This window comes from Anolis carolinensis, chromosome 6, assembly GCF_035594765.1.
Source record: "Anolis carolinensis isolate JA03-04 chromosome 6, rAnoCar3.1.pri, whole genome shotgun sequence".
Lineage (NCBI taxonomy): Eukaryota > Metazoa > Chordata > Lepidosauria > Squamata > Dactyloidae > Anolis > Anolis carolinensis.
The window spans coordinates 46,607,894-46,632,765 of record NC_085846.1 but is presented as its reverse complement, the minus strand read 5'-3'; the positions used below and the strand labels follow the sequence as shown (position 1 = coordinate 46,632,765).

The window sequence follows — 24,872 nt, the reverse complement described above, 5'->3', positions numbered from 1 at the left end:
CTCGTCTGTTTGCAATGGTTTAATCAAAAGGCAAAGAGCAAAAGTGGAAGAAGAAGAGATAAACTAGGACATTTTAAAAGCACCTGACAGAGTGGGATGACCAAGGATTAATCAGGACTCTTTCTACCAAATCAGGACAATTGGAAAGTATATAGTAGCCTAAATTTAGAACACTCCAGTACGAAAGAAATAAGCAAAACCTGAGGATCAAAATCTTCTTCACCAAATAAAATACTTTAAAATCCAAATGCCCATTAACTTTAAATTGCCATACAACACGTTTCCTATAGCCATCTGATTGTAGCATTCTGGCACACCTATAATTTCCGAATATTTTGCAAAAACATTTACATATACAACATTTATGGAATTGTAGAGTACAAAATGGGATCATCTACTTCAACTCAATTTCAATATAGACTCTGAAATACAGACTGGAACTACAGAATGCCTCAATGAAGCCATAGAGCAATTAATACTTTCAGTTTCCAATAGTACCAAATGCTTTTAAGAGGTGCAGCAGACCAACAGCAACATAATCTCTCAGTCAATGACCAATGTAGCTTATCCACAAAGATGATGAAAGAAGTCCTTTGTCTCAAGACTGGGCCTGAAGCTAAATTGAAATCAAATGTAAACAAGCCACTTTATTCACAAACACTAGGAATGGAGATGTCACCAGACACACAGGATGTTGGAGACTTGATGGAAATTTACCTCCAGGAGGGTTTTTGAAATGTTTCATTGTAAACATGTCAAACTTTAGAGCTTATTTGGTATTCCCCTCAATGTAGGAAATGAGAGTCACATATAAGTCGTTGACCTCACCTCCCCAAGGATTATGTCCACATCTCTGCACTTAACTACATTATACCACATTGGCCCATATGAAATCCTGTAAAGATCATGCAGATTGTCCTCACCCAGGTTGAACGGTCTGTATTTTCTTTTTATGAACAAAATATAATAGGCTTCTAACCCCCCTCTTTCCACCCTCCACTCCAAATCCCTTTATACACCTCTGGACCCTCAATGTGATGGTGGTGATTTATTGCCTTGGATTTTAGCCTCCATTCACTTATACGTGTTCACAATTTTCTACTTGCATTGCTCATATTTTTTTTCACCACCTTCATCTGTGTTGAGAACTAGTGAAACATTTCTGAGTCCTGAGAGGTGCTCAGGAGCCAATTAGGAGCATATTTCAATACGAAGATAACTCTTATCTTTTGGTGGCAACTTGTTCTAGATTATTGTTAATGTTCCATCTCAATTATAATGTGTTACTTCTTCATGTTCTAATTTGAGTCACAATTGTGTTTCACAGCTATCCTTTAAACAGTACTGAAGGCCCGCCGTTTCGCATTGAAGAAAATGGTGGAACACCATATACTACAAAAATGACAGCAAGACACCACCACCATCACCATCTCCACTATGGAGTACTTGTCTCACCGGACAGCAAGGATTCTGTACCTATCATTCCAAGCCCAAATAGTAAGTCTACCAAATTAAGTCATCTGTGTTATGATTGAAGATTATTTGGAAGGCAATGTGAACTGGGAGTGCTTGGTCATCAAGAATACTTCTTAGATTTTAAGAGTAATTGTCACTTCCTCCTTTGTATGCCCAATAATCTTCAATGCACAATGTGGGAAGAATTCCATATTATGGAATGATGTTTGGATGGTAAACATTTCAATATTTTGACAAGTAACCATTTCCCTGGATAGATAAGTCATTATTATGTGCCTTCAAGTCATTTATGGCAACCCTAAGACAAACCTATCACAACATTTTCTTGGCAGGATTTGTTCAGAAGTGTTTTTGCCTTTGATTTCCTCTGAGATAGTGTTACTCAGCCTCATCTATTTCCCTGGCGAAGCAGGGATTCGAATCCTGGTCTCTGGAGTCTTAGTACCTCATCAGATGATCTTCAGGCTCTGTTTCCATGCACTTAGGAAATGGATCCCATCACACGACATAAGGGCACTTCTGGTAGGACTCCATAACACTGTATTTCCTAAGGGCGTGAAAATGGAGTTCAAAGATGGTCTTTAGGAGTCAGGTGTTATTTGGCTCCAAGCAGCAGAATGCTGGAGAAGATGGGGAAAGGTGCAGTAAACATGTGGGATGGCTGGCCATCTCTGAAGACAGGGAAAGATGGAAAGGAACAGTGTAAGACAGTTCCCTCCACTTTCTCTTGTTTTCCCCCACTTTCTCCTCGCCCATCGGATGAGGTCCCTAGTCTCCGGAGTTATAGTTCAACGCTATACCACATTGCCTCAAGGAGGTAGGTAGATAAATTCTGGTAGAATTCCTTGCATCTGTTTTACTATATTGTTATTTTATGGAATATTATTGTTTTATCATTGTTTTAATTGTTTTTAAGTTGCTATGACTAATACATAAGCCTAAAATGGTGAAAGATAGATGTGGTCATGTTTCACTTAAATCTAAAGTAGGTACAGGTAAACGTTTCCCCCTAACATTAAGTCTAACTGTGTCTTACTCCGGGGGTTAGTGCTCATCTCCATTACGAAGCCGAAGAGCTAGCATTGTCCGTAGATGCCTCCAAGCGCCGTTACCTTCCCACTGGAACAGTACAAATTGATCTACTCACATTTGCATGTTTTCGAACTGCTAGGTTGGCAGAAGCTGGGGCTAACAGTGGGAGCTCACCCCCTTTGGTCAGCAAGTTCACCAGCTCAGCGGTTTAACCTGCTGCACCACTGGGGGCTCCCCCTAGGGTAAGCTTATTAAAAATTGATTTTTTGCCCTTGCAATTTTTTTATAAATAAATACGAACTTTTTGGCTTCCTTTTTATTGACTTAATTTCTATTTTATTATTGAAATGCGGTAAAAAAGCTTGAAGGCCAGAAACTCAGCTGACATTTTTAAACTATCTGAAGTGTGAACAAAAAGTATCAAACATTAATATGGTGAATTATGTTTAAAGATAAACAAATAACAGACTGTACTATAAATATAAAAGGTATAAAAGGTGTGAAGGGGCATATTTTCTTCATTCTGTACATTTACTTATTTCATTTATTGATTTCTTCAAGTACATATTATATAAAAAAAAACAAGAGCAATAATACTTGACATTTTTACCGTCTTTAGAGCAGTGTTTCAGGGAAAGAATGCAGCATGCCTGTAAAACCAGAATGCCAAATTAACAATAGAAACAGGGACAGAATGAAACATAGGAACTAATGGTCCAGATCCATTGTATTTTTTTGTACTTCCAGAACTAGAATAAGTCTAGAAAGGCCCATCTTAGTCCCCATCTACACTGCCATTTTATGCAGTGTAGTAATCTACAAGATGCACTTGACAACCAAATGTCCTTAAAATAAATCTATCTTTCAAGCAGTGCAACATGTCAAGATACTAGAAAGAGCTATATGTACCCCCAGCTCCCAATTCCCATGCTGAGGCTCCTATACTGATAAAGGGAAGGGCTTTGCAGTGGTAGTATTGGGAAGCATAGCCCAAAATCTGGAGGCCTAGAATGCTTCTGACCTAGTTGTATCTGTGATGCTTCTGACCTAGCTGCTTCTCACCAATCTGTATGTATCATAAGGCTTGTTCTTATACTGCCATTTAGAAATATCAAAGACTTTTTTGTTCAAAAGCCTCTGCTAGCCCAGTGCTAAAGAACTATTAAAATATGAGATAGAAGTAAATATTGTGGGTGTGCTAAATGTTGTTTCTAATTAGTAAATCAAATCTAATTCATACGTTTTGTATATACGAACAGATATTGAGAAACACCGGTAAAGGGGGGACGCCCACGCAAAAACTTAAGAATCAAAACTCACCCAAGACTTTTTCATTTGAATTCTGTAATTCTCAGAAACCTATCAAAGTCAGTTTCATTTTCAGCACAAGCAAGGGGGAAGCCAAAAAGGCTGCAATTTTCTAAATTAATAGCCTCTTGCCATGAGGAGAGGAAAGCAGTAGGGCGGGACAAACTGAGTGAGCTGGGAAAGAGATTGAGAGAGCACAGAATTCTGGGAAATGTAGTTTGGGAAAGCAAGGAGCCCTATGGTAGAGAATTCAAAAGGCCATGCCCTAAACTACATTTTCCAGAATTCTGCTCAGCATCAGAAAGATCCAATTAGGATAGGGGAGAGATTATTTCCTCTTAGCAGGAGCTAGAGTTCAAATAAATTACTGAATTTGCAAAGTAGAGGACTGACTGGTATAAGTATAAATAAGTAAATCAGTGCTGGGCTGGAAAGAAATCCCTAAATTGAAGTTCTATGGAAAACATCCAATGAGAGAGCTGTTGTGGCTTTTAAATAAATAAAAAACACACTTTAGTCAAAACCTTTTAAAAAAATACAAAAATCAGTTGATGTATGAATATTTCAAAAACTTGTGGGGAATGATCCCCTGGTATTTTGTGTCATTTTATAGAAAATTCAAGGAGATAGCTCATTTTTAAAAGTTGTTTGTAAAAACTTTGAAAATTCCCGCGGCTTCCAGGTGTTGCAGGATGGTGGCAGGATGGTCACTCTGATGGATCTTGGAGTGTCAGCTACCAAACGTGACTGGATAGAGCCAAGAGGCTCCCTCGTTTAGACAGACTGAGGTCTAAAAGACAGCTAATCCCATAGGATCCCTTACCAATGATCCAAATTGGCACCCTCCTCTCAAGGTAGACATCAGAAGGATCTGGACTAGGGGTCCATAGGGTTGCGGGTCGCATGGAAGGCAAGTCAGTTGGATTTTGTATTGACAAACTACCAGCCCATGCCCACTTTTAAAATCTACGAAGATCGGCAAGCAGGACAAAGTGAGTCCTTTCCAAATAAATCTACCTGCAGTGGGGGAAGGAATAAAGCTCCACAGTAGAAAAAAGAAAATTATATGAACTATTTAAATAACCAAGTTAAGAAACTTATCAAATTATCAAGAAAATAATAATCTGGAGATGGAAAGAACTGGGAGTACTAAGCCAACCTGGAGAACAAGAAGAAGGCATGTGTGTGTGTGTGTGGGGGGGGGGGGGTGGAATTGCCATATTTGAAGAGTTAAACCTGCAAAAAAAATATCACTGATCTTGTTATGTCTATCTCCCTGCCCTTCACTACAACAACTTAGGAGAACAAGATGCGGCTAGAGAGTCCACACTGGGCAGAAGTTGATCAACGAAAGTAAGAACAAAAGAAGAGAAATAAGAGGTGACCAGAGCAAAACCAGAAAGCAAGACCAACGAGACAGAAATCCTAACAGGACAAGAGAAGACAGAAAGGAGAAAGAAAAAACATGAACTAAGGAGATGGAGGTCTACAGAAAGGAAAGGAGAGACCAGAAAGAAGACAAGGTGATTGAAGGAGAAGAGTGGACATGGAAATCTTAGAGAGAATGAAATCGCCGGGGAGAAAAGGACAAAAAAAGAACTATTGTTCCTAGTGAGTGAGGTAGCAAATGGACTGAGATTAAAACAAATCAAATAAATAAATTGGTGAAAGAGAGTGCCGCAAGAAGAGACAGTGGCAGAAGAGATGGAGTTGGTGACTGAGACAAAGAGCAGAAAGGTGGCAGAATCGGGAAGGGAAGATCAGAAAGACAGTGAAGCGACAGGAGCAGTGAGGAGGACCACAGTATTGACAGGGGATCTGACAGAGAAGGCAAGACAAGAGAAAGGATAGAGGTTGAGAAAGAACTCTAGGATAGACGGAACAGGGGACAGACAGGAAGGAGACGTGAGGGAGAGGATTCGAGAAGCAGGGACATACGATGTGACAGAGAAGATGGTAAAGATGGTAGAGAAAGGACGACTGTATTTTATTGCGGGGAGAAAAGGAGAAGTAGGATAAAGAGAGAAATAAAGAAGAAGAGTTGAAATGGCTTCACAGAAACCTAAATTTGAAAGGGAGAATAAGAAACCACTTTGGAGAAGCGGGTCCCTCACACAAGACATCAGACTGAAAGACGTGATGCAAGAAATACAAAAAATATCAGAAAACCAGAAAACATTCCAAGATCAAATGTTAAGCATGTAAAAAGAAATAACGGAGAAACTAGAATAAATGAAAAAAGACATGAATGAATTACAACAAGATATTAAGGAGATTAAAGAACGTAAACAGAAATTAGAGATAACACAAGACATATTCCAAAACAAATTAGAGAAATTGGAAGCAATGAATTTTAAATTAGAATCCAGACAAGAAAAAATAGAACAAAAGGAAATGGAATTTCAACTAAGAAGCAGGAATGTATAGGAAGATCTTAGAGAAAATATTAGACAAATAAGTGTCCAGTTAATGGCAGGTGTGTCCCAGATCTCAGAAGAGGATATGGAGTAAAATATAGGTAGAACCTACAGAATAACAACAAACTATTCAAGAAAAAATGAAGTTGCTAGAGATATGATTGCCCACTTCACAAAGAAGAGAACAAGAAATAAGATTTTCAAATGCAACAGTAAAAATCTTATCTACTACAAAGGAAAGAAGATTGCCATCCTAAGGGAATATCCAACAGGTACCCTGATAAAAAGAAGAAAATATATGTTTTTGACAGAGGAGCTAAAGAAATAACAGATTTGCTTTAGATGGAAGCACTCAGAAGGAGTGATGGTAACCTATAAAGAAGAGAGATTTTGGATTACCTCTGAAGATAAAGTGAAGGGATTTTACAAAAAGATTAAGATGGATGTAGAAAGAACTTAAACATCAGACCAGAAAAGTGATGGAGAAAAGAAAAGACCGGCAATGACTCTCCTGACAAGACTGACCTGCCTACCGGATCGATACCTATGGACTTAGACATCCTGGACGAAGAGGAAGACATACAAGAATAAAAATATGGAATTGAAATGTTATTCAAGTTATATCAATGGTTTAAACTCGCCAAATAAATGGAAAATACTATTTAATCAAATCAGAAATGGTAAATTTGATATAGTGGTGCTCCAAGAGACTCATATCACACAAAAACAGGTGGCACACTTAACCCAGAAGAACATAGGGAAAGAATTCTTCTCATCATCAGTTGAAAAAAAGAGAGGAGTTGTAATTTATATTAACCCTAAAATAGCAGCTGAATTGGCCTTTAAAGATGAAGAGGGAAGAATGGTGTAAAAATAGCAAGTGGGAATCAAAAACACCAATTTGTAACATATATGCACCTAACGAGCCCAAACTACCTTTATAAACAGTCTAAAGAAAAACATTCTAGCCCAAGACTTTGAAGATCTAATTATTATGGGGGACTTTAATGGGGTAATTGACCCCAATTTGGATAAAAGCAAAAACCAAAAGAAAAGTATGAATAGCCAAATAGGCAGATTACTCAATAATTTTTTTAAACTACTACATTTAAACTACATTTAAATGATGTGTGGAGATTTCAAATTCCTTAATCACAAAAATAGGGAAAATCAACATATTACTAAGAAACTATTCGGAACACTGATGCTTCAAAGATCTACAAGTCTGTCATTGGAGGGATCTGACAAGAATGGGGTGGCATTCCTATATTTTGTTTGGGAAAAGAAAAGTAGAAAAAAATTGGGAACCCCTTCATTCAATCATCCTTGATAAAAAAAACCCTGGGAAAGATACCACAAACTACCTCTGTGGATTTCTCCGCTAGAAGCATGTCAAAGGAGAAAATTGGGAGGTGAAACTTGGCTGATTTATAGGGATATTCTAATAAAAGAAAAAGGAAATTATAAATTAAGAAAACAAGAAGAAATTAATAAAAATTCAAGAACATCTCATGGTTCCAATATATTCAGATGAAAGATTATTTTTACAAAGATAAGAAGGTCAGATTTGCAGAAAAAAATTCCTTCTGGGATAAAATATTGCTAATGGAGAAGAAAGTTATCACTAAAATCTACAAAAGACTGTTAGAATGGGCCATGGAAACAGAACAAATTAAGGACTGTATAGTCAAATGGGCTGCAAATTTGGGAACATCTATAAAATTAGAAGAATGAGAGAAAATTTGGAATTACAAAATCAAATATACATATGCACCTAACCTCAAGGAAAATTGGTACAAAATGATGTACCAGTCGGTGGTACATCACCCCACAAAGATTAGCAAATTGTTACAAAAATACGTCAAATAAATGTTGGAAATGTGGGGAACAGGCAGGCACGTTCTTCCATTCATGGTGGACATGTGCAAATGTGAAGAAATTCTTGAAGGAAATCCATGATAGAATACAGAAATATTTACAAATAAAGATTAAAATGGAACCCAGATATTTTCTTCTTGGGATGCTAGATATAGAAAAAGAAAAAGAAATAAAGAGATATTCAATTTCATGGTAACAGCGGCGAGGATAGTTTATGCTAGACACCGGAGAAGCAAAGAAATACTGCCGACTGACCAATGGTTATTGAAAACATTGGAAATTATTAATATGGACCGGCTGAGACACTGAATATCAACAAACCAGGGGAGAACAAAAACTCAAACAGATTGGCAATTGTTCAAATGTTATTTTAAAAAGGAAAAGATGAAAATATTAATTTGAAAAAGAAAGAAAGAAAGAAAGAAAGAAAGAAAGAAAGAAAGAAAGAAAGAAAGAAAGAAGTATAAGGGGATGCAGGAAGAGACCATTTAAAGTTTACAAGAACTTTGAAAGGCTTATACCACACCATGAAATAGATGGAAGTCAATATGTATATACTCTTGTGTTTTGTGTTGTTATTTTGTTTGGTTTTTTGTTTTTGTTTTCAGTTTTTTCCCTTTTTTGTTTCTGCTCTTTCTATACACTTTTTATTTTTATCATATATGTATGGAAAATACTTTACATTTGTGTCTTGAATAAATTTTTAAAAATATTGAAATTCCCCAAAAGTCTGTGGACGAGTGAAACATTCTGAAATGTAAAGGGCTAAGAGTGGTAAACGTGTTCTATAAGTGTAGCAAGTTTCATGCCAATAGCTCTACCAATAAGGGAGAAAGGCACCCCTGAAGTTTGACCATTGGCACAATTAATTACTTAACAAAAAGTAATGAAAAGTAGTTATAATTACAATACAGACCCTGTCCAATTTCAGAAACACTTTAGAAACAATTTCCCCCACTTCCTAATTTCGTAATGAGTATTGAAACATTTTTTTCATTGATCGCACAAGCCTAATAGATATGCCCAGAAAAAGAGAGATCTTTTCAATCACCGACCTGACTTGATCCCATGAGCTCTTTGCTACCATTGCCTAGACTGCCATCTACATACACTACCATATAATGCCGTTAGAAACGGCATTATATGGCCAATTTAGACTCATATAATGTAGTTCAGTGCAATTGAACTGTGTTATATGAATCTACACTGAAAGTTTCAAACTTCAGTTTCAAACTGCATTATATGACAGTGTAGATGGGGCCCTAGCTGAATCTTTGCATCGTATTCATTAGGTCAAGGAACAAAAACAGTGTCTATTGTTGGATAATGTCACGTTTTAATACTTGATTCTTATAAATGATACACAAAGCTATATTACCAAAAAGGAATAAACCAAAATGTAAAACTCAGTTTTGTGCCAAAAGTAGTGATTTTGTTCTTTTTGCAGATTTTTGTACTGTGCTTTCAGGCTGTTTTTCTTTCCTCATTTTGGGCATCCAGGAGCTCCTCGCCATTATGATGGTGGTTCTCCCTATTTAAAAAAGATGGAAGTTGAGACAGTGAAAGTGGTAAGACCATGGCCAGCTCTGCACATCAGTGTGAATAAGGTACGGGACAAGAATAGGTGCTTGGGAGCGCCTTGTTTAGCAAATCTCTCTGATGAGGTTGAAACATGTTTGTGGGGATGGAAATCAGTTGACTGCAGAAAGCAGGGGCTGCCCACATCCTCTGGCTCTTATCACTAAATTATCCCACCCTGCACTACAGAATGAACATAAATTTATAACAACCTGGCAGAGCCGGTCCAACAATGAGGCGAATTAAGCGGTCGCTTGGGGCGCAAAACATACGGGGGCACAGTCGAGACTGCTTTTTCTGTTGATTTGTTGTAAAACATGATTTTTTGGTGCTTAATTTGTAAAATCTTAATGTAATTTGATGTTTAATAGGCTTTTCCTTAATCCCTCCTTATTATCTAACATTTTCGCTTATCCAACGCTTTTATTTTTCAGTGATTGGTTTGGAAGGGGGGGCGCCAAAATTCTGTTCGCCTACACTTGAAAAATACCTAGGGCCGGCTCTGCAACCTGGTTACTGTTTTAGTAGCATTTCAAAATTTTTGTTCTATAGGAAATGTTACTTGATTACTGAGTATCTGTTTCTATCTACTAGTGTCTCTTCCTATCTTTATGACAGAGTGAAGATAAGAAACCCTCAGAGAGGAACCTTCATCATCATCTGCTGTCGTCACCCTCCTCTCTACCTGAACATTTGAAATGTAACATCCTTAAAGCACAAGTGGAAGCAACTTTTCGAGGGAATGCTCAGGTATGTCTGCCATGACCTAAATCTAATTGCTAGTCCTAACTGGAGTAGATTCACTGTAGCAATGCAGTTTACATAACTTTGAATCACTGGGTCTATTCTAGTTGGAATTGGCAATGAAATCTAGGCTTGTTTGGCTTAATTTCCTGAGTGTGTTCAACATTTTATGAATGCAGTGTCTAGCCATCAAGGCACTAAAACAGAATTGTCATCCTGGAGTCTATTAACATGCCTTCAATGGCCAAATGCAAAGAGAAAGATGGCAGATTAACACTTATATGGAGACAACTGTGTGACTAATTCCTGTCAAGTCAACTTACTTATGGTAATCCTATGAATGAGAGCCTTCCAAGTTACCTTGCTATCAACAACTCTGCTCACTTTGTGCAGATTCTAGGCTATGGCTTTCTTGATTGAGTATATTCACATATAATGCAGTCTTTTTATACTGTCTTCAACCTTACCAAGCATTGTTGTCTTTTCTAGTCAATCATATCTTCTCATATGTCCAAAGAACAACAATTCAGGTTTAGTCATCTTGGTTTCTATGGACAGATTAGGCTTGATTTGCTCTCAGACACATTTATTTTCTTTTTGGTGGGCCACAATATTTGTAGAACTTTTTTTGAGATCTGGAGACAGATGCTAAACCCGACTAGAGAATCTGTCCAAAATAGCTGTTTTCTTAATGATCTAGTATTGCAGGGATGGTAAGAGTAGAGTCCTCTAGGTGTTGTTGGACTGCAATTCTCAACATTCCTCGCAATATGCCAACTAGTGCTGTTGGTAGTTTCAGTTCAGCATCATTTGGAGGCTGTACTTTCATATTATATAGTTGCAAAGACCTAAGAATAGTATGCAGTGGTAGAATTTAATTGCTATAGTGGACAGATCCTTACATTGTTTAACTTTGGTTTAAATAAAGAGAAAACGAGTAAAGATGCTGTTAAGTGTTCATGATCCCATTCTTACGGTCTAATGCTGCCAAAGCCTGTGGATCAAAAATATATTTCTCCTAAACCCTGAAACGCCTTGGATCTGTATAATGCATTATGAGGTGACACACTGTTGTTAAAGAGAACTGTCCAAGGACTTGAAAACACATTTTGCTTTATTGCTTAGATCCTTCATGATCCTTTTGGGCATAGATGGGATATTAAAAACAAAACAATATATAATAATCAAAGATGTAACATTAGGATGCAGAATTTCAAAAACAAGTGTAATGTAAGTAAAATAAAATTATATCCTTGAGGAATTTTAGGGAATAAATAATTGGCCAACATCAGGGTTGTCTGAACTGCTGATTATTTTGGGGTGAATCATCCTCTTTGGACCTCTTAAAAGCGAAATGAAATACATGAATGTTGGGAACGCTATCCAGTATCAGCTAGTGCCCATTGCAGCTGCCACAGTAGACAGCAGACCATCAGAATAACTTCACATAGTTTGCTAACCAAGTGCCTCAGTTAAAAAAATCTAACTACACTTGTTTATCTGCCTTCCCATTCACAGATCCCTCTCCCACTTCCTTCTTTTCTCTACCCATAATTTGCCATGACATAGGAATTGGCAAATTACAGTTTTCAGACAAAACTATGGAGTGTAAGCCTTCTTGAAAGCATGGTTCAAAAATGATGACTTTGAACTATTTGCCAATCTGTATGAAACAAGAAGCATAAACCATGAGAGAACGCTTACATAAGAGCAAAGGAGGCAATGTGTAAGACCCCAGCATATTCTTTAATCCCATCTGATGCTTTGAGAGTCAGAGCCAGGCCTACATTTTGTAATATTTGATAGATAAAGGTAAAGGCTTCATCTTGACAATAAGTTTAGTCGAGTCCGACTCTGGGTTGGGGTTGGTGCCCATCTTCATTTCTAAACTGAAGAGCTGGCGTTGTCAGTAGACGCCTCCTAGGTCATGTGCCTGGTATGACTGCATGGAGCATCGTTACGTTCCTGCTGAAGCGGTACCTATTGATTTACTCACATTTGCATGTTTTTGAATTGCTAGGTTGGCAGAAGCTGGGGCTAACAATGGGAGCTCCCCCCGTCCCACGGATTTGAACCACCGACCATTCGGTCAGCAAGTTCTGCAGTTTAGCAGGTTAATCTGCTGTGCCACTGTGGCCCCATATGTGATGCCATGGCAATAATTACATTCTGTTGGAAATTAATCCATGGAAATAGAGTCAGAATCAAAACTGTTAGAATCTTTGGATTTTGCAAGAAGTACACATTATAACACTTGCGACTCATGTGAAATTTTCTGGGATGCCCTGCTAAATTTATGGCGAGGTGCAAATTTAAAGATTTCATTGTCCTAATCTGCATATATTATATAAACAACCCAATGCCTTTCATGCTCTTGCCATAGGACTCAAAAGAGCCAGACAAGAATAATGATTGTGGTTAAATCACATTTTGTCCTTTTCCCTCTGATACCGCATTTTTGTACACAATGCTTTGTGATGCTCAGAACTTCGCTATTAGTCATCCCTTCAGATGAGCAATAAATTCAGTTCCTCGGGAGGCATACTCCTCCCCCCACGTGTAAATTAATTTCAAACGCATTATTATGAGGGCTTTAACTCCCACCAACATCATGGTTACAATCAGTACATCACTGCTTAGGATTTCATTCAGTTTGTTTTCACTGAGAATGGGGGTAAGGTACAAACAGGATGGGCTGAGCATGTTGCCCAGAATGGCCAAAGGGAATGTGTAAAGATATAGGTGACAGAGCAAAATAACACATACCTTCCTCTTATTGTCAGAACAACATATGAAGACTTGCTTCACTTTGTGGTTACAGAATGAGAGCACTCTCTGAAACCTGCACTGTTAGAGATTTGTGTAAGCCTGGTACCCCTTCCTCAGATAAGGCACCAACTTCACTACTCATGATCAACACACAAATAGCCTCACTGCACTAAAGCTCATCTTTTTTCAAATTTGCTATTTGCACAACATTATCAGCAAGCTTGGGCTGCAATGCTTATTGCTGGCATAACTAGGGCAGTCTAGCTCTCATAGGAGAAGGCACAGCAGCAGGGATAAAATAGCTTTTGGGAACCACAGCAATGATTATAGAAAGTAAACTCTGTCAAGAGAGCCTGAGCAGGTATTGAAGACTGCATTCTGTACCTCCTCCAGGTGCAATTTCACACTGCTCAAAAACATCTTATGCCACAACAGAGTACTGTGTATGCGTAAGTCATACAAATAATCCAGCCAATGCATGCTTCTGATATGATTTCTGCTATACTTTGTCCTTTTTAAAATCCAAAACGTAACCTACTTTGTGGATAGCCCTCGTATGAACTGAGATTAGAAGAAGTAGATTGCCTTGTGGATAGGTACTATCTATACTCAAGTATAAGCTGACTCGAATATAAGCCGAGGCACCTAATTTTATGACAAAAACAGGGAAAACTTATTGACCCGAGTATAAGCTGAGGGTGGGAAAAGCAGCAGCTACTGGTAAATTTCAAAAATAAAAATAGATGCCAATAAAATTACATTAATTGAGGCATCAGTAGGTAAATGTTTTTGAATATTTACCATATTTCAAACAAAAATAGTAAACTAGCTCTGTAAGTGGAAAAGGAGGGTCAAAAAAAACAATATCATATCAAAAATAACGTAATAATAATAATAATAATAATTATTATTATTATTATTATTATTATTTGTACCCTGCCGTATTTCCCCATGGGGACTCAGGGTGGCTTCCAACATAGTAACAGGCAAACATTCAATGCCTAAATAATAAAAAAATCATAACAATTTTAAACAAAAGACAATACTAAACATTGTACAATAAGTTAAAATAAACTGTTGCATTAAATAATTATCATTAAAAGCAATTTAAAAACCAGCTGATGTGTCATATGAGTTCCCTTTCGACTTCTCTCAGGCTTCTCCTATTGATGCAGCCTAGAATGGCATTGACCTTTTCTTATTATTATTATTATTATTATTATTATTATTATTATTATTATTATTAATAGAAGAGTTGGAAGAGACTCCACGGGCCATCTAATCCAACCCTCTTCTGCCTTCATGCAGCAAAAGCACAATCAAAGCACCCCCAATGGATGGCCACCCAGCCATGATGATGATGATGATGATGATGATGATGATGATGATGATGTAAGAGACTGCATGGGCCATCTAGTCCAACCCCTTCTGTCTTCATGCAGCAAAAGCACAATCAAAGCACCCCCAACATTTGGCCACACATAGTAGACCGTTAAGAATACAGGATATCCACAAAAGTAGAAAAATCATGAATAAAAATACCTGCTTTTTAAAGCTCAGAGAACACCTTCCTAAGAACCTCTTAAGTCCTCCAGGGTGATTCTATATTCAACTTTTGGCAGAGTTTGACCATAAAGTTGCCCTGGGGGATCTAGAAATTTCTAGATATAATTTTATTTATTTATTTATTTATTTATTGCACATATATACCACTTTTCTCACCCCTGAGGCGACTCAAAGCTGTTCCCAACATAATCAATGGCAAAAATTCAATGCCTTACATGTATAAAACATCACATATTAAACAACAATAACAATAGATTGAAACCATTAAAATTATAAAACTGAAAACAGCAAATCATTAAAATTATAAAACTGAAAACAGTCATTGCAAAAACTATTTTATTTATTTATTTATTTATTTACAGTATTTATATTCCGCCCTTCTCACCCCGAAGGGGACTCAGGGCAGATCACATTATACACACATAGGGCAAACATTCAATGCCCATAAACACATCAAACAGAGACCGAGACAGACAGACGCAGAGGCAATTTAACCTTCTCCTGAGGGGATGTTCAATTCTGGCCACAGGGGGGAGCAGCTGCTTCATCATCCACTCTGACGGCACTTCCTCATTCCAAGTCGTAAATTAGTTAAACTTGCCTCCCCACTTTTTATAAGTGGTACCTTATTTCCTACTTGATGGATGCAACTATCTTTCGGGTTGCTAGGTCAGCAATGAGCAGAGGCTATGTTTTATTTTTAATTGATGGGTGCTCACCATGCCACGGGCTGGCCTCGAACTCATGACCTCATGGTCAGAGTGATTTATTGCAGCAAGCTGCTCAACAGCCTGCGCCACAGCCCGGCCCCACTACGTAAAACATTTAGGTCTTACAATGATCCTGAAGTTATCTTTAACTAATTCCATTTGTTTCTGTCATTCACCGAACATATTAATCAAATCTGTAAATAATCAGACTCACAGAGGTTAAACCTATAAATGTGGAGGCATTAATTTATATCAGATTAATCCTTATAATTACCAATAATATAATGCAATATTTCCCATGCAATTTTCATTGAGACTTGCTAATAGAGCTCCTGCCTCTCAGATATGTTTGCCCCCTAAAGTACACTAAAACCAAGGAAACATCGCATTCCGTATTGCAACAGTTTCCCACAAATTCTTCATTTTGATTATTCAGGCTATAGCTGTCAATTCACTTATAGGGAAGCAAATCCCTCTGAAGACAATGGAACTAACAACATTATTCATTGTAGCCTTGACTCAGATAGATTTGGTATGAAAGATATTAATCATGTCACAAGTCATTTCCCCAATGACAGTACTCACAAATGGCTATTCCAGAGAAAGAAAAGGGAGCTCTTTGCTAATGGTCTTTAGAAGTGAAAGTGGAGGGACTCTAGAGACCAGCATACTGTAACAACTTTCCACTTCCTCTATGTTGTTCTAAGTTACAGCTATTCTTTTAACAGGGTGAAAAAGAAGAAACTTCCTCAGCAAATCCTCCCAAGATTTCCAGCCTCCATGAACCTAATGTCAGGTCTGTTATTTCTTATTTCTAGCAGTTATGTTATCAAAATATTCAATGAATGGAGTATGCATTTGCCAAGGGCCCACAGATCTAGTTGCCAGTGGCAACTACTCATTCCCTAGCCACCTCGTACAAAGCTTACACACACAGCTCAGAAAGGCAGCTAGCTATCTTTCAGTTAGACAGGCATGAGAATCAATTTCCTCCCCCACCAAGCTGTTGTGATACACATAATGAGAGCACTTGACTCTTGCATCACCTTTGAGGAGAAGAGAGAACTGGCAAGAGAGATTCAGGACAACTGCCTCCTCCAGAGCTCAGTGAAACAAGGTGCTGACCCTTCCCTGAATATTCTGGCATGTAGAGACAGCTTTGAAGGAGAAAGCCGATTCTAGCAGTGTAGGCTGGTCTTTGTCGCAGGACAGAAATGACAGGCGTGTCTCTTGTTCCATTACACAACTTCCCAAAAGAAAGATGACACACCAACATTGGATGATGAAGACTTACAACCCTGGTTGCTTACAACAGCTCTAAAGATATACTGTCACACAGAAGATCTAGCAGTGAGGTCTACCAGTTGTTCTCCAGTACTCTTCAGATTTTAAAAAAATATTATAATTTATTTATTTATTTACAGTATTTATATTCCGCCCTTCTCACCCCGAAGGGGACTCAGGGCGGATTACAATGAACACATATATGGCAAACATTCAATGCCAACAGACAAACAACATATATAGACAGACACAGAGGCATTTAACATTTTTTTCCAGCTTCACGATTCCGGCCACAGGAGGAGCTGTTGCTGCACTGTCCACTAGTGGCTGTACTTCCTCATTCCTTTCCTCGTGTTTTGCTGGCAGTTTTATGATGTTGTAAATTAGTTAAATTAGCCTCCCGCATAAAGCGTACCTAAATTTCCCTACTTGACAGATGCAACTGTCTTTCGGGGCTGCATAGGTCAACAGCAAGCCGGGCTATTTAATGGTCGGGGCTTAACCCAACCTGGGCTTCGAACTCATGACCTCTTGGTCAGTAGTGATTTATTGCAGCTGGTTACTAGCCAGCTGCCCCACAGCTGCTGAAATTTAAACTGATAGATTATTTATTTATTTACAGTATTTGTATTCCGCCCTTCTCACTCAGAAGGGGACTCAGGGCTGATCACAATGCACATATACATGGCAAACATTCAGTGCCATTAGACATGCGACATATAGACAGACAAAGAGGTATTTAACATTTTCCAGCTTTCGGCTTCATGAGGGTATGCTCGATTCCAGCCACGGGGGCGGGGGGCTGCCGCTTCATCGGCCACTTGTGACACCGAGTCCTTGATGGAGTACTTCCTCATTCCTTTCTGCATGCTGCTGGAAGTTTTCATGGTGTTATAAATTAGTTAAATTAGCCTCCCCGCATAAAGCGGTTGGCCACATCATGAGAAGACAGGAAAGCTTGGAAAAGACGATGATGCTGGGGGAAATGGAAGGAAAAAGGAAGAGAGGCCGACCAAGGGCAAGATGGATGGATGGTATCCTTGAAGTGACTGGCTTGACCTTGAAGGAGCTGGGGGCAGCGACGGCCGACAGGGAGCTCTGGCGTGGACTGGTCCATGAGGTCACGAAGAGTCGGAAACGACTTAGTGAATGAAGAAGAGAAATGTTCTACTTGACAGATGCAACTGTCTTTCGAGCTGTTTAGATCAACAATGAGCTAGGCTATTAATAGTCAGTAGCTTAATCCGACTTGTGCTTCGATCTCATGACCTCTTGGTCAGTAGTGATTTATTGCAGCTGGCTATTAAACAGCTGCGCTACAGACCAGCCTTAGTCAATGAGAGAACAAACTAAATGCACCACAGTGGAGAGGATGGTGAATATCCTAGAGTCAACATAAGTTGGAAACAAGTTGAAAGAGACAACAACAATGTGAACTTTTTAATGTTTTTACCTTTTAAAAAAAAACCTTCTACCTTACCTTGCTATGGCATAAGAGTCCCTTTCCCCCATAGCATGCCTCATGGTAGATTTCCAATTTAAAAAATGCTGTTCCTGAAACAAAATCATCCTATAATCTCTGACTAGCTCTGGCCCTTTATATCAAATATGAGAGCACACATTATGGCTCCATTCTGTTCTCTTTTCATAGGGTGCCTTAACTCCAATGATTTCCTTCCTGGTACACATTTGGACTATCATTGGGTCTAGATCCCTAACTTTCTTTTTTCAAAAGACAAGTTTCTAGCTCTTGTAGTAAGTGGTTCAAGCATTGGTGCAAATAAGGGGTGCACAACAAAGTGAGGTGGGGAGGCAGTGGAAGGGAAGGGGAAAGAGTGGAATGTGTGGCAGGATGTGAAAAGCAAGGGGTGTGCATTACAAGACTACAAGATGATGGGAGCAAGATAGTAGGAGAGAAAAGGAGTAAGAAGTGCAAACAATATAAGCAACAGCATGTAAAAAGCAAAAGAGGGATTATAAGCAGGGGCGGTTTAACCGTTAGGCAAACTACGCAGTTGCTGAAAGCACCATGAGTTGGCGGAGCCTGGAAAGGCACAGCCTGACTCCCTCCACCTCCCTGGTTCCCCCGCCCTCTTTGCGCCCTCTGACCTCCTCCCCCTCCTCCTGGGCCAGCAGAGGCCCCAATGGCAGGCAGCGGCAGTTGCAGAGGATGGTGTCCACTGGTGGGAGGAGGCGGTGGAAGCACCCCGCGACCTCGCAGTTCTCAGAGCTTGGAGCTTTGTCCTCGCCGCAGCCGCAGCCTGGCCTGCCTCCATATAGGTCCGTGCAAATCAGCTCCGCGGTGCCTTATGCCCAGCCCTGACCATGAAAGGAGGCTCCGAGCTGTCTTCTAGGGCAGGCTGCTCCTTCAGAAAGGCCTGGAAGGGAAGGGCTTCCCACTTCTACCCCAAGACCACTCGGGGCCTGTCCGCCTCCTTCTTGTCTGTGGGGTGAATGCAGCTGGGCGCCGCTTCGGCTGGCAGGTGGCAGGACATGTGAGACCGGTGGGGAGAAAGGTGAGGGGCCTGGCCATGCCCATGGGAGGGGAGGGGCCCCGGTGCCTCTCTCCTCCCCCCCCTACGAGGATTGGGGTGCCTACGTCACCGTGTAGAGGGAAGGGTCCCCGCAGCTGCACTCCGCACATGTCCAGAGGGAGGAAAGGGAAAAGGGAAAGGCTCCGCTCCAATGGGGGTCTCATGAGGGGAGAGGGGGATGGATGCCAAAATAAATGGGGGGATCTTTACCTGCCCACCTTGATGTCCGCCTCCTTCCTTCTTTCTTTCCTTCCCTCCGCCTCAGCCTTTCTCTCCTTCGCTCTCTCCTTCTCCGCCTTTGCCGGCCAAGGCCCACTCTCTCCCTCTCCCTCTCTCCCTTCACTCTCTCTCTGCGCAGGCGCCGAGCACAAGCCCCCCCCCCCCCCCCGGCCTTCCATAGCAACCCCTCCTTCTCCCTTTGCTCTGGGCAGTTAATGCGGGGCCAAACCGCATTCATGCCTCCGTGTGGATAGAATACGCAGCTCAAGCTAAAGCTTTAGCCAAACTGGGTATAGAACTGCATCAGACCATGCCCTCCCCAAAGGACATTGTGCTCAGTGCCTGTTGAGTGAAGTGCCTCATACTTCAGCCCTCCTTCCAGGTATTTTGGACTCCAACTCCCACCATTCCAGGCCTCAGGCCCCTTCCTTTCCCCTTCTGGATCCAGATAATTTGTATTGAACTTGATCGTATGGCAGTGTAGACTCATATAATCCAGATCAAAGCAGATAATCTGGACTCAGAATTTGGATTATATGGGAGTGTAGCTCTAGCCTGAGATGGCATATAAACCCACTGAGGGCTCTGATCTCCAGCATCACAACCAGTTCACTCTGAAATCCACAGTGGAACCCATCCATTCTGGACCTTTCCCCTAAATTCAAAAGGATCTAGGCTTTCTTCAATGGATATTTCTGTAACAAATGCCCTGACAGAGACTAGCATAATGACAGCTTCTTTGCTCATCAAAATTCCTCAGTGTAGGAAGGTTGAGGAAAGCATCCGTCAGGAATCCTGATCAGCCCCGTAGGCCTGTGCTGAATTTTTATTTGGCAGTTAACACTCCCCTTCCAACAATTGGAGGAATGTAGTCAGATATGACATTGGCAGAAACATCATGCATAAACAGGCAGTTGGGTGGCAATCCTTCATGTCAATCGACAGATAAATCCTTATGGACTACAGGTGAATAGTACAGAGAAGTCCAGTATTGGAATATACAAAAATGTTGAATTCAGTGTTTGAAACATATTCTTTACAAGTGACTCATCACTCAAAATCTTTTTAAAAAAATAACTTCTTAGCATTACTCATTGCCTGTTGTTTAAAGACTGATATGATCTTAGCACATTTGTAACACGTGTCTTCTTGATCACTTTTTGATTTAAAAATTTGAATTAAAAAATACCTACGCACTCACGCAGCACTTTAGGAATGATGTGAAAATGTTACTTGTTACACTGTGCCTTCAAATAATAATGTTAACAACTGTTGCTGTTTTTTGAAAAACAATTATTTTTGGAAAAATATTTTTTTACATGTCAAATTAACACCTCACAATTGACATTATTCCTAAGCTTTCAAGCAGATTGAAAGGGGGCAGGAAGACATCATTCCACCATGTCTCCTGTGTCACTATAACAATAAAATAATATATAATAATCATATTATGCTATACTAGTAATATAATATATTGTATATACAGTAGAGTCTCATTAATCCAACATAAACGGGCCGGCAGAATGTTGGATAAGCGAATATGTTGGATAATAAGGAGGCATTAAGGAAAAGCCTCTTAAACATCAAATTAGGTTATGATTTTACAAATTAAGCACCAAAACATCATGTTAGACAACAAATTTGGCAGAAAAAGTGTGCAATACGCAGTAATGCTATGTAGTAATTACTGTATTTATGAATTTAGCACCAAAATATCACGATATATTGAAAACATTGACTACAAAAATGTATTGGATAATCCAGAACCTTGGATAAGCAAGTGTTGGATAAGTGAGACTCTACTGTACATATAATATTAATAATATTATAATGTAATACAATATAATAATAATACACTATTATAATGGTATATTTATATTATATGTTATATTACTAATAATATTACAATATCGTGTTATAGTACAATATAGTAATATATAATACTTATATTGTGCTATACGAATAATATAATATATTGTATGTACATATGGCCTGTAAGCTGCCCTGAGTCCCCTTTGGGGTGAGAAGGGCAGGATATAAATTTTGCTAATAAATAAATAAATAAGAAAGACCTCAGACAAATTGAAAAAACATCAATCCTATGCTCAAAATTCTCCCCAGCCCTATAATAATGAAAACTAAGCTAATATTTACTTATTTGTTTATTTGTTACCCTCTTCTTCTTGGAGTTTGAGCAGGATACAACATGGTTAAAACGGCAAGATAAAAAAACACTATTGAAATACATGTAACAAATGGACTCAGGTAAAATACAACTTAAAATTTTCCAATAAAATGCAGGTTAAAATTGATAAGAGAGCTTTTGATACTCTCTATACAAAGGGCTTTCACAGCTCCTTCTAAGACAGTGGTTCTCAACCTTCCTAATGCCGCGACCACTAAATACAGTTCCTCTTGTTGTGGTGACCCCCAACCATAAAATTATTTTTGTTGCTACTTCATAACTGTCATTTTGCTACTGTTATGACTCGTAATGTAAATATCTGATATGTAGGATGTATTTTCATTCACTGGACCAAATTTGGCACAAATACCCGATATGCCCAAAATTGAATACTGGTGGGGTTGGCGGGGGGGGGGGGGGGGTTGATTTTGTCATTTGGGAGTTGTAGTTGCTGGGATTTATAGTTCACCTGCAATCAAAGAGCATTCTGAACTTTGCCAATGATGGAATTGAATCAAACTTGGCACACAGAACTCCCATGACCAACAGGAAATACTGGAAGGGTTTGGTGGGCATTGACCTTGAGTTTTGGAGTTGTAGTTCATCTATATCCAGAGAACACTGTGGACTCAAACAATGACAGATCTGGACCAAATTTGGCACGAATACTCAATATGCCAAAATGTGAATACTGGTGGAGTTTGGGGAAAATAGAACATGACATTTGGGAGTTGTAGTTGCTGGGATTTATAGTTCACCTATATTCAAAGAGCCCCTTTAACCTCACCAATGAAATAATTGGGCCAAACGTCTTACACAGAACCCCTATGACTAACAGAAAATGCTGGAGGGATTTGGGAGGAATTGACAATGATTTAGGGGAGAGGTATTTCACCTATCTCTGGAGATCTCTGTGAATTAATATGTGTTTTCTGATGATTTTTGGCGACCCCTCTGACACCCCCTCATGACCCCCCCCCCGGGGGTCCCGACCCCCAGCTTGAGAAACACTGTTCTAAGATTTATAACAGGATTTATAACATCCATAGGAATAGCTCTAAGGAGAAAGGAATTTTAATGAGATATACACAACATTCAGAAGCCAAGAGACTTCCGAGGGGGGTGGGATGTATTTTCATTTAATACAACTTTGATATGACGTACAGCTTTGTTTGAGATAAGCTTAGGATGACATTGTGCAGTAAAAAGTGGCTGTATTAGTGTCTACGGAGCCTCCCACTTGGCTTACCGACTGGTGTGATAATGTCCTTAATGACAACTTTTTTAAAAGCCTAACTGCAATGAGAGAGGGCTAGACTGAAGATGGGAGACAACCGGGGAGATGAAGAGTGAGGAAATTTTAAAAAGATGTGAGAAGAGAGTGAGAAGTGGAAGAGAGAAAGCAAAAGGAGATGGCTGAATGGAGCATATGTAAAGACTAGAGTGAGGGATAGAAAGTGTGTACAGTCAAACTGGATACTTATTTTGACTGACAGGTAGTGTGGTCAAAGGAAGGAGTAATCAAAGTCAATAGTAGGCAGTGTCAGCTAATGCAAATTCTGTCCAATGATTCCTGCGGGACATACAATATTTAGTACCGTATCTAACTGAACTCAGCAAATTATCTCAAAAGGCTAAGCACTAAGAGTGCATCTACATTGTAGAATGAATGCAGCTTGTCACCACTTTAATTGCAATGGCTCAATGCTACATAAAATGGGAATTGTAGTTTGACAAAATGTTTAGCCTTCTCTGCCAAAGAATTCCAGTACCACTAAACTACAAATTGCATATATTTATTTTTGAGCCCTTGATGAACTAGAAATCTTTGAGGGTGGGTTACTGTCATTCAATAACAATATGAAGAACGACTTCAAATTCTGTATTGTTTTCCCCTGAACTGCAGCACCAGAGCTCTCAGGAAGAGAATTCTACTATCTTCCCCAATCTACAAATCCCATAGGACGGAACCATAGCAGTTAAAGTGGTATCAAGGTGTTGTAGCAGTACAGTATGGATGCACCCAAATAATGTAGGGGGTTTTTTTGAGCCTCCGGTGGCATAGTGGGTTAAAGCCTCGTGACTTGAAGGTTGGGTTGCTGACCTGAAGGCTGCCAGGTTTGAATCCAACCCGGGGAGAGCGTGGATGAGCTCCCTCTATCAGCTCCAGCTCCATGCGGGGACATGAGAGAAGCCTCCCACAAGGATGGTAAAAACATCAAAAAAACATCCGGGTGTCCCCTGGGCAATGTCCTTGCAGACGGCCAATTCTCTCACACCAGAAGCAACTTGCGGTTTCTCTAGTTGCTCCTGACACACACAAAAAATGTAGTTTTGATAATGGAGTTGGAGAATCTATTCTGATCATAATATAAAAGGAGCACCCATTTATTTTGCACTAACCTTGGCCAAAAAAGGGGGGGGGTAATAAAATAATATGATGTCACTACTATTATTGGAATCCTAGTATAGCAAATGGTGAAATTATTTATTATAACCATTATCACAAATCATACTTAAATTCTCTACAGTTAAAATTCTCTTTCAATTGGTGTAGGCAGCCTCCGAAATGCACTCTGCACCAATGAGCGAAAGGAAAGAAACATTTGCTGTTCCACATGTCTGATCCATTATTTTGATTTTCACTGCTGTCATTGTTTTTAATATCATCTGTCATGTGGTCCATTTGTTGACCCCCTACTTTCATAGAAACACATCTATTAATTTTATCAACAGTCTGGTGAGTTTTGGATGCCAAATGTTTAAACATTTGTCAGCAGGATTCTTTCCCTTTCAAAACCAACTGTTGCCTTGAAGTTGTCAGTTCTTATTATCTAACCAATATCATCTTTCATTATTATTTCCTTATAGCATCACTCATTCTTTGGCTGACGTGACTCTTTGAGGAGCTTACATAAGCTCAGTGACAGTGAAGACAATTTCTGACTGCAGGCTTATAGTGTAAAGTACACAGGATAAAAGGAAAAAGGGGTGATGAGCGTGGAAAAGTAAAACAAGAAAAGTCACTTGTAACATTGAATACACAGAGATCGTATTTTCAGAGTGTAGTAAATCATCAACATCTCCCATGTTAAATCGGATAAGTTGGACTGTCTGGGCAATTAAATTACATAAATCTGAGATATGGCCAGATTCCTCGTTGGATGGGTTC

General features: G+C 39.4%; 1 protein-coding gene across 6 annotated transcripts in view; it reads left to right on the top strand.

Moving 5' to 3' along the window:
- Positions 1 to 24,872, top strand: part of epb41l4b (erythrocyte membrane protein band 4.1 like 4B) — a 169,816-nt gene that overhangs the window by 116,601 nt on the left and 28,343 nt on the right. For all 6 annotated transcript variants that reach the window (XR_009999603.1, XR_009999604.1, XM_062956977.1 and 3 more), the window contains 4 exons: positions 1,328 to 1,497; positions 9,612 to 9,718; positions 10,308 to 10,439; positions 16,207 to 16,274. Coding sequence is in view for 4 of the 6 variants with exons in the window: in XM_062956977.1 (XP_062813047.1) it covers positions 1,328 to 1,497; positions 9,612 to 9,718; positions 10,308 to 10,439; positions 16,207 to 16,274 (477 nt within the window). In the remaining 2 variants the exon portion in view is untranslated. The remainder of the gene's footprint in view (positions 1 to 1,327; positions 1,498 to 9,611; positions 9,719 to 10,307; positions 10,440 to 16,206; positions 16,275 to 24,872) is intronic.